The 10,039-nt window shown below is 36.8% G+C and overlaps 2 protein-coding genes across 4 annotated transcripts; one reads left to right on the top strand and one right to left on the bottom strand.

Moving 5' to 3' along the window:
- Nucleotides 1-304: 304 nt before the first annotated feature.
- LOC113274131 (bifunctional TH2 protein, mitochondrial-like) lies at nucleotides 305-3,952 on the bottom strand. 3 transcript variants are annotated; one of them, XR_003322812.1, is made up of 6 exons: nucleotides 3,210-3,952; nucleotides 3,014-3,116; nucleotides 2,084-2,356; nucleotides 1,587-1,958; nucleotides 1,165-1,418; nucleotides 305-972 (listed from the first exon to the last, which is right to left on the bottom strand). XR_003322812.1 is itself a non-coding variant. In XM_026523613.1 (6 exons), exons 2-5 carry the CDS (start codon nucleotides 3,263-3,265, stop codon nucleotides 1,623-1,625), a joined length of 768 nt encoding a protein of 255 aa, XP_026379398.1. In that variant the 5' UTR covers nucleotides 3,266-3,458; nucleotides 3,574-3,952; the 3' UTR covers nucleotides 305-1,418; nucleotides 1,587-1,622. The 3 variants fall into 3 exon arrangements, 1 of the variants encoding a protein (XP_026379398.1); XR_003322813.1 differs by having other exon boundaries at nucleotides 305-964; XM_026523613.1 differs by having other exon boundaries at nucleotides 305-1,418; nucleotides 3,210-3,458; nucleotides 3,574-3,952.
- Nucleotides 3,953-4,961: 1,009 nt separating this feature from the next.
- LOC113272915 (zinc finger BED domain-containing protein DAYSLEEPER-like) lies at nucleotides 4,962-7,997 on the top strand. The gene is made up of 11 exons (XM_026522702.1): nucleotides 4,962-5,120; nucleotides 5,214-5,508; nucleotides 5,625-5,765; nucleotides 5,912-6,016; nucleotides 6,106-6,277; nucleotides 6,372-6,554; nucleotides 6,645-6,783; nucleotides 7,089-7,175; nucleotides 7,217-7,397; nucleotides 7,495-7,592; nucleotides 7,887-7,997. The coding sequence occupies exons 1-11, from the start codon at nucleotides 4,962-4,964 to the stop codon at nucleotides 7,995-7,997; spliced, it is 1,671 nt and encodes a 556-aa protein (XP_026378487.1).
- Nucleotides 7,998-10,039: the final 2,042 nt, after the last annotated feature.

Here is a 10,039-nt window from a genome sequence, read left to right as displayed (position 1 = left end):
TTCCAACCCCATTAACTTCTTTTTTTTTTTTTTGCCCAAACCAGAATCTGAGTTCAATCACATCAACTATCAACACGCGCTTGAGAAAATCATCTCCCCGATCTGGGGAAAAAATGCCATTCATTGTCGAATCATCTTTACAGCTTAACTCAGACTACTCAGTACAGGTGCTGCTGATGCTGATGTTAGATAAACGGATTATGTGGGACCAAGGGATCTTACTTCCTAGTTCCTAGTTCAAAATTTAAAAATGTGCAGAATATTCATTGAGTCAAAGTCAAAGTCAAAAAATCTGTATGATTGCAATGTTATGTTGCCATTTCAAAGAAGAACGGAGAACAGATACCAAAATTTATAGACAAAACGGATGTAAAAACTAGAGAATATTCAGATAAATCTTCATCATTGCTCAGAGTCCTCAGACAGTTCACTACTTCGATTCATGGCCCTTGATAAAAATCGCAATCACACACCATCTGTACTGTACAGACCCCTACAGCTGAGTTCCAGAAGTTATATAGTCATGAGAGATCACAGTTCCTCGTTTACCAAATCTCCACCCAAAATGAATCCCTGTATTTCAATCCAACTAGTAACTGTGTAAAGAGTACCACACATACCACCTCTCCAGACATCAGGGTTACCAATTTCGAAGCATTTTTTCTGTTCCTTGGCCACACCAGCATACAGAGGTAAAAATGTAATACCAAAGTGATTTCCCACCTCAATTAAGCTTTTGTTTGACCCAACCACAATGCCAATATCAGCTGTAATCAGGCATAACAAACTGAGTCACCAATGTAAACACTACGGGGAATACGGACATGTTCATGTGCATACTTCGGCACCATGTCATCAAAATATTCAAGTTTGGCTGTAACAGACTGACGTGCCTGACTAGTTACTTCACCCGTAAATATCCCATCTGCATACCTGAACTCATTCCCGTCTACTTTCAACATGTCTGAACCACTTGTAAAAAAACATTAATATTTTCGCTTAAAGAGTATCCATGCAAAAACACTTCAGGAATAGAGTTTTAGACCTGAAAGGTATACTGGAACATATTCTCATGACCAAGACTTGCAAAATGACAAGTTGGATGATAGCGCAATCTCTGCATAAATATATAAAAAACTCCTACAGTAAGAAATGATTTAGTACCTGAAAGAGCTGACCTAGTTAGATCCCCACTCCAACATGAATTACAGTGGCAGATACATCCAGGTTGTTCACCTTCTCAAAAAAGTTCAAGCAACCATTATGAAGTTCCATACATTTGCCAGCTTGCTTTATGTCCTCCAAGCTTATGCCCTTCAGTACACCAGATTCAAATATTCTTGAAACTGCCTTCCCCTTAGGAGATGAGAGCTTCTCAAACGCACTGTAGAGTCCTCCATAATAATCAAAACTATCAGCTGCAAAGAAAAGAAAAACAAAACAAAACACAAGGTTGAGATTTGAGGGTCAGACATCCAAGAAGTAAGCAAACACTTGCTTTCTTTTTTTTTACAACAACTTAAAGAGTTCGAAACGTTATAGATAATTTTAACATGCCAATTCATGATTACATTGTCTTATCATACCTTTTCTACCGAGCATAATTTTAACAGGCCTCAAATCTATTGACGCAATCTGAAATGTCCATCTCTATCCTCACCCTGCCATTGCTGATCAGGTTTTTGAGCAGTCAATATTTGAATGTTTGCTAATATTTCCAAAGAAGCCACAATGGTACACGTAAAATCAAAATCCGCAAATAGCATCAGATGTTCCTTCTTAGCATCAAGCTTTGGATATATTGGGAGGATCAGGGTTTGCTCAGACTGCCGAGAATAAAAGAAGTCCATTTCAAGTCTCATAGCATGACGATAAACCCTTTCTACGACTTCAATCTCTTCCTGGGCCAAAGAGTTGCATAGCTTATCAAGCAATTCCTCAGCATCCCGATATGATGCCTGAAGAGAAACATAAAAAAGGTTCATAAGCTCCTTATGCAAATATTATCTATGATTCTTAAAGTCTTGAGAAGTGTTTGAAAGGTGAATCAAGGAAAAAGATCAGTGACTAATGATCTACACACCCTGAATCTTTTATAAGAATATTCCTTGAACCACTTGTTGTATGGGTGAGAATCAACATAAGCACTGACAAGTTTTTGCATCTCCTTACTAAGAAAGGCATAGAGTCTCAGGCTTGGCCTCATACCACCAAGAGTATAAGCAGGAATTTTTGACTGCTGTACTGGAGTTTCACTATCTTCTACATAACCGGAAGCAGTTGCTAACAAGAACTCTTTGTATTTCTCTGTTTCAGGGTGAAGGGCGGTCTCTATTGTAGGGTTTAAACCCAGTTTCTGCACAAGGATAATCTCTTAATATATATTACTGTAAATTCTTTGAACGCACCGAGAATCATACTAACTGGTAAATTTAAAATCAGATGCGCAAAGATAATCATTAAACAATATCATGAAAACCGTAAAAAGTACACGAGGCAACGTTCAAAACATTTAGATGCAACATATCCTAATAATCATCTAGTACACAAATCGTGCAGGAGCTTGAGGTACAGACTTGATTGAATATATCATTTCGAAAGGCAAACCTTCTTAATTCTCAGCTACTGCTTATTTCTGAAGAATTACATTATCATTTTAAAATAATGAATTATATACACTGCATAGAAATCATCCATTTATTCTTTTCTATAAACTTTTATGTACACCCTATGGGTAAAAGAACAGCTGCATTTGATCTACATCTACAAATTCACGTTTCTTGTTGTTATTTTTTATGTACATCAGTCCAAATATTCTCAAGGCAAAAAAGCGGCTGCACTTGATCTGCATCTACGATTGACATATCCAGTTCTAAGCATTTTTATGGGTCCTTGTCCTAAATTAAGCGAAATATTTCAAGATCGTTGCGACAAAGAATTCACCAAAAATCTTAATAAAATCCTATTTCAGCATAGTCATTGCAAGAAAAAAGAAACCTCATAGTACTCTTACTTGTTCAATAAAGGAATTGTGTCTTTCCAGTTCTAGCTTCACATGATTACTCCACCCTAAGATTGCAGCTTTATCTTCACATTGATCTGCTGCTAACTTATACCTGAATATGTACACCAGAACAAACACACACATCAAAATCAATACACAAACGCAAGAAAACCAAAAAAAAAATCAAGAAAAGGTTGAAACTTACACTTCCAGAAAATTGTTCAGCAAATGTGCATAATTATTGATAAAATTCTTTATCATCTAAACTTCCAGAAGCCATGTGAACAAACAAAGGTGAATATCTGAAGTACAGTACTTCATTTGTACAGTTTGTCCAACATTGTTTAGAAATACTAATCTTAGATTCTGATGATCCTTCTTCTTTTGATGCATGCTGTTGATTTCATCAACTTCTTTTGAAATATCAGCACCGCCCATGATCATCCAATTGGAACTGAAATTAGAAGAAACGATGCTTGATTGTTATTCCAGGAATCAACATCTCCATTCACATCAAACCAACATCTGTTTTTAGCCGAACCCCATTGTAGATATTAGGGAATAATTACCACGTATTTCAGACATTAGCACACCAGCATCTTCAACTTACGTTGCTAATTTGAGAAGAGATGGGCAGAATAAGCATCTTCTTCCTTGCACATTTAAAATTCTTCATCAATTAGTCTGTAAAGCCAATTCCAATCCATACCAAACCCCCAAATCTGATATTCATTCACATCTAATCCTTCTATACATCCACCACCATCCAGCCAACAATTAATCAAGACCAAAATTGGGTAAAACCCGTCTCTGTGAGCTAATGTTTCAGCCAACAAGACCACTTAATGTTATCGATCTAACAACCCTTAAAGCTCTGATGTTTCCGGTCGAAATCTACTTCGACTGGCCGAGAGAGAGATAAAGAACAAGACGACGAGCCATGAACAATATCTCCATTTCCATGATCTTCTATCATCTATATAAAAATCTTGATCTCGCGTCATAAAATGAAGACGGCGGCAGCCCATTGAAATTAGAGCTCGCAAACCAGCCAAAATCCGCGGATAAATCCGACCTGGCCCGTGAAAACCCGCACCCGGCTTGGCTGGTTGTCTTAACAAGCCGGATTAGGGTTGGAGAAATGCCGGCTTGTGTGAGAACGGATAAACCCGGCCCGTCCCGTAAATCCACGGATACAACCCGTATACCCGCAGTTCCATTTATGCCGCGTGTCCCTCTCAATTTGTATACGTGTCTGGGTATAAAACATAAAAAAAACCCTAGCTTAGTTATCTTCTCTTCTTTCTACTTCTTTCTTCTTCTCCGTCCGCAGTGGCAGCTGCAGATCTGCAGTTCACTGATTAGTTGAATGTTGAAATCGATCTTGAAAGACTTGACTTGAATCTTCACAATCACCGAACTCCTGGGTAAGTGTGATTTCTAATTGATTTTAATCTTCAAAAAAACGAGTCTTCTTCTCCATCTTAACTTCTGCAGATAGTGATTCGATTAGTTTGATTTTTTTCAGATTTTGGAATTGGGGTTTTGTTAATAATCTCTGCTAATTCTTCATCTTGTTGTGGAAGATTCAGAGTTGAGGACATGTAATCTTCTAATCCTATCTTCTTTAGTTCTTGTGTGTACTGTGTTTATGTAATTCATGTCATGTATGATAATTTCTCTAGATTGGTTATGTTTCAAACTTTCACTGCTCAATGACCAAAGTTGATGATTGAGTCATTTTGCAAGTCAATTGCTGAGGTTAGTCCATGAACCATGATAGTAGACAGTAGTAACAATCTGATGGATTTTGTTTTCTTTTCTTGTCCAAGTTATTTTCCCTTATTGGTTTGAATTCTTTGAGTGTTTTGTTTTTGAACCATGATAGTAACTAGTAAGTAATGTACTGATTTTTGTGTCTTTGACCTATTCTTTGTGGCTCCATCCAGAATCCAGGATGTCAAGTGTACAAGAACAAACTCATTATAACGATGTTATGAGTAGTGACGGTGAGGATGAGGATGTTGAGATGGTAGATCCTTTGGATGACTCTACAACTGTTGATTGTGCACCTGCACCCGTTTCAGGTGAAAAGGAACATAAACTTAGATCTGATGTTTGGGAATATTTTGATCTCATTAAATATAAAGATGGATCAAAGAAGGGAGTGTGAAAGGCTTGTAAAGTGGGATATAAATATAATATCCAGAAAGGTGGAACCTCATCTATGAAAAGGCATAAGTGCCGTGAACGTCATTCTCAGGACATAAGGCAAATGATTTTATCTGCAAAGAATGGCCAGTTGTCTTCCCGCGTACGCAAAATTGATCAGATGAAGTTTCGAGATCTTATTTCAGAATTACTCATTGCAAGAAATGTCCCATTGGCTTTGGTGGAGTGGAAAGAATTTAGGGACATATCAAGGAATACTGGGAAAGTCGATATTTTCAAAAAACATAATGCACGAAAAGAAGTTATTCGAAACATATTGAAACTTGCTCCAGGTACGATTCAAAATTTCAAATCCTGCTGACCCACACCATATGTTTTGTTTTATACTTTTATGTATGTGTAATTGATTATGATAAGATGTACTGATATGTATGTGTAATCCTTACAGGTAGGATGTGTCTAACATCAAACATGTGGACCTCTGTTACGACTACAGGGTATATGAGCTTAACTGTCCATTTTCTTGATCAAAATTGGGAATTAAAGAAGTATCTACTAAATTTTTGTGAACTTCCACCACCTCATACAGGTGAAGCACTTACTTGAGTGTTTAGATCTTTTATTTTATGTGCATGTCATATTTTACTTGAGTCTTGAGATCTTCCACCACCTCATATATGTGAACTGAAGTACTTAATTGGGAGTTTAACTTTTGCGTTCCACTACCTCATACAGGTGAAAACCTTTCTGCCAAGCTATTTGAAATGATAAAAGATTGGGGAATTGAAGAAAAAGTATCCAACATCACCTTGGATAATGCTGCAAATAACGGAGCTTGTGGTAGAATTATGCAGAGTAGACTTGTTGCAAAGAAGATCCTGTTTAACAAGGAAAATACTTTCATGTATATTGTTGTGCTCACATCTTAGCTATTATTGTAAAAGATGGACTTGTGAAGATTGATCCAGTTGTGCTAAAGATAAGAAAGTCAGTGAAGTCGCTTAAAAAGTCCCAAGTAAGAAAACAAAAATTCTTGGACATTGTTGATACTTTAGGAATGTCTGTAGTAAGAAGGGGTATTCGTCAAGATGTTAAGACAAGGTGGGTATCCAATTTTATTTTGTTATACAGTTAAAGAATGGTATTATTGTTTATAATATACTCATTGAATGTTTGTTACTTTTTTTTTATACAGATGGAATGCAACTTATCTTATGTTAGACAGTTGTCTTGTGTATAGAAGTGTTTTCGCTCACTTGAAGGAGGTGGATTCAGACTATAAAGACTGTCCAACTGACGAAGAATGGGATCAAATTGAAGTGGTCACAAAGTTTCTCAAGACGTTTTATGATCTCACAACTTTGTTTTCTGGTAGTAAGTATCCTACCTCCAATCTATATTTTGAATGAGTTTGTCAAGTTCAAGTGTTATTAAAAAAAGAAAGCACAAATGAAATTGAATTCATTAGGGACATCGTGAAAGAGATGCAACAAAAGTTTAACATTTATTGGGAGAACTTAAGTCCTATATTGGCTATGACACTTGTGTTAGATCCTAGATTGAAACTGAAGTATCTAAACTTTGCTTACTCCAAGTTGTATCCTGATGTAAGACAATTATAAAGTAAAGTTGCTGATGTGCGTGAAGATATGAAAAAACTTTATAATAAGTATTACACCTTGTCAAGAGCTTCTGGTAGTGGAACTTAGAATTTTGGTATTCAAACTGGTGCGAATTCTGCCCATCAAGGAAGTGAGTGGATCCAGATAATTTTAACGCTTACTTATTTCAGTACATGTGGTCTTGTATTATTTTGTGTTTTAACCAAAAAAAAATGCGTTTATAAGTTATATTATATGTCCTCATAGAAGATAACTGGTCCTTGCACTCACTTATTGCTTGTTTCATGCAGGAATATGCTGCAGCACAGGAAAGTGGTGGTGATCTGCAATCTGACTTGTCAGAGTTGGATCAATATCTTAGCGAGAAATATGGATTTGTAATCAACCGCTCGATATCCTAATGTATTGGAAAGCCCAGGAACAACGATTTCCAATACTTTCAAGAATAACAGGGGATATTTTGTCAATTCCTATTTCAACCGTGGCTTCGGAATCTGCATTCAGCATTGGTGGAAGGGTAATTGATCTGTTTCGCAGTTTTTTATTACCTGAAAATGATGAGGCGTTGATAACAACTCGTGATTGGAAACATGGAGTTGGTAAGTGTGCCTAAGTGGCGCCGCGTAATTCAGTAATACTTCATTTAGTTGAATGGGTAAATTTCATATATAACTTTGATTGTCTTTATCCACGTAGGAAACGAAAATATGGATGAAGACAATGAGATTATTGGAGAAGATGTATTAGGATTTGAACTTGGTGCAGTAGAGGATAGGGCAGAGGAGGATGGGGAAGTAAGTTCTTATGCGTCTAATTAGTATGCGTCCTTCTTTAATATAAAGCGGGGTAATTATGCAATTTCATGTTTTTTACTTGAATATTTTCTTTTGTTTGATTTATTTTTGCTTGAAATTACAGATTCATATTGAATAGTTGGAGCTATTCAAAGATAGACATGGAAAATGAGAATTTTTTTTGGACAGACAGTTATCGCAGTGTCTCCAAATTTTGTATAAAAAAGAGATTGAAGATGTTTTTTGGACAGTTATCACTTTTTTTTGATTAACCACAATATACGTTTTGTGCAGGAAGTGGTTATTAATATCTTTATTGTTGCACTTGGTGATACAAAATACAAACAATGGTATTACTACGGTTTCGAAGGTTTTTTTTTCTTTTTTGAAGATATCATCGACTGATGAGTACTAAACTACTAATGATTAGTATACTGTGTATCTGTGAGTCTGTGTTCCTCTCATGATGCAAAACCAGTGTCAAATTATTGTTAATTTTTTCAATTTTCTTGATTCTTTCATTAAGTTTTTAAATTTCGTTGTGACACCGAGTCACTGACTGTTGAATCTGTAATCTGTTGATTGAATTGAATGGAAATGTCAAATGAATTAGATGAATGTTAGGTTGCAGAGAAGGAGTTTTTGATGGCCTGAATGTGGTCGGAAATAATCCAGAAATCATAGGAAACTCTGTCAATTCGTTCGTTGACTAAGCAGAAACCAGCTAACCCGTGAACCCGCAAGCTTTACCAGCTATGGGCGCGGGTTGAAGAAATGACCACCCGTGAAGAATATCAACCCGCAGGTTTTGGCCCGTGCTAACCCGAACCCGTGTAACCCATAATAAACCAGCCCCGGCCCGCCCGTTTTCCAGCTCTAATTGAAATGATACAAAACGTCGCTGTCTTCAAAATCCATCTGATAACAAGAGATGATGCTTTTCTTTTGGTTTTGTTGAGAGAAAATGAGATGTGGTGGGGAGCTGGACACACGTCAACCTTACCTATTAAGGGCAACTCCTATGGAGTAAAAATAAATCCATATCTTTCTGATCATCCACTTTTTATGGATAAAAAATGCTACTATGGGTAGAATTTAGATCCATATCTTTGTGAAGTCCAGAAGGTACTCCAGTGATCTATGGAGTAGGATGTGGAGTAGTCCATCCGGTAACTAAGTGTTCGGATACATTATTTTTTAATTTTTTTTTGTCATCCGGTTACTTAGTCACCGGATGGAATAATTTGTTTTCTCATTCCGGTCACTTGATGACCGGATAAGTATTCCAATTTTTTTTTTTTAAAAATGACCGTTGAATGATGGGATTTTTGGCTATAAAAACCTATCTCTTGCTTAAGGTTAAGGTGCTTCACAGTTCACAAAGAAAATTCTTCGGCCATGAGACAGATAACTTTTTTTTCCTGAAAATACAGTTTATAGGGGTAGTCAAATGAAATTTACGAAGACGTTTATAGATCTTTTTGTTCCTGGCTTTATTGGGGCAAACCCAATTTTAAAGGGAATGTTTTTAAGGGTTTTAGGGGGAGTCCTAATAGGTAAGTTACAAAACTACCCTTACCCTTTAAAAACCTATTACCCTAAATCAGTTTTAATATTTTCATTTCATCTTCTTCTTCTCTTCCACAACCATACCGGCTCCATCACCCCCACCACAATCAAAACTCGTCGATTAATTCATTGAAACCGTCGATTCGAAAACTCCGATTAATCTTCATCAATTGATCCACCACGGCGGAAGGGAACTCGTATGAAAGGCGCTAATCGAAAACCCAATGAGTATAACCCTGGAATTGCAAGTTTGGTTCAAAAGAAAGTGAAGAAAAAAACCATCGAAGAAGGAGAATTCGCAACCGCTGAAACACGAGAAATGGTGCGCTTAAAAAATTAAGGGCTTACTTAAACTCACTCTAGTACTTCTATTTGATGTTTGCATGTGAAATTAGGTCAGAAAAATCGATTCTTTGATTTTCAGTTATCGTCGTCGTCAAGGTATTATGTTATCGACCTTGTCGGCTTTTCATAGTTAGGGTTTGGCCGGCAAGATCTTAGGTTGAATATCTTGCCGCCGGTTGAATATCTGTAACTGCTTCCACAGGGTCGGCAAGTTATTCAACCTGCAACCTTGTCGATGGCAGTTTTTGTTTAATGAAGCCGGCATGTTATAATTTTTTACCCTGCCGGCATGTTATAACTTGTTTTGAAAACATTGGTTCCTAATGTCTTGAATTTAAAACCGGAATGGTATTTGGATAAAACCATGCCGGCTCTTTGTTAGCCGAAAATGTTTGGGTAATGGACCTTGCCGACCTGTAATGTGGAAAATCTTTGTATCTCCTGTGTAGTATATTTGTTATAAGCCGGCAGGTTATTTGAATGTTACCCTGCCAGCTGCTCTTTAGCCGGCATGTAATTTAGATATCGACCCT

This window comes from Papaver somniferum, chromosome 4, assembly GCF_003573695.1.
Source record: "Papaver somniferum cultivar HN1 chromosome 4, ASM357369v1, whole genome shotgun sequence".
In the NCBI taxonomy this organism is placed as follows: domain Eukaryota; kingdom Viridiplantae; phylum Streptophyta; class Magnoliopsida; order Ranunculales; family Papaveraceae; genus Papaver; species Papaver somniferum.
The sequence above is the reverse complement of the archived record's forward strand: the minus strand, read 5'-3'. Positions and strand labels throughout refer to the sequence as shown.

What these genes read in the sequence shown, in the direction of transcription:
- LOC113274131 (XM_026523613.1), bottom strand. Translation starts at nt 3,265, where the DNA reads ATGATAAAGAATTTTATCAATAATTATGCACATTTGCTGAACAATTTT. An exon ending in CTGAACAATTTTCTGGAAGT is followed by an intron (nt 3,117 to 3,209) that starts GTAAGTTTCAAC and finishes GTACATATTCAG; the next exon opens with GTATAAGTTAGCAGCAGATC. An exon ending in ACAATTCCTTTATTGAACAA is followed by an intron (nt 2,357 to 3,013) that starts GTAAGAGTACTA and finishes ATCCTTGTGCAG; the next exon opens with AAACTGGGTTTAAACCCTAC.
- LOC113272915 (XM_026522702.1), top strand. Translation starts at nt 4,962, where the DNA reads ATGTCAAGTGTACAAGAACAAACTCATTATAACGATGTTATGAGTAGT. An exon ending in ACTTTGTTTTCTGGTAGTAA is followed by an intron (nt 6,555 to 6,644) that starts GTATCCTACCTC and finishes TGAATTCATTAG; the next exon opens with GGACATCGTGAAAGAGATGC. An exon ending in ACTCCAAGTTGTATCCTGAT is followed by an intron (nt 6,784 to 7,088) that starts GTAAGACAATTA and finishes TGTTTCATGCAG; the next exon opens with GAATATGCTGCAGCACAGGA.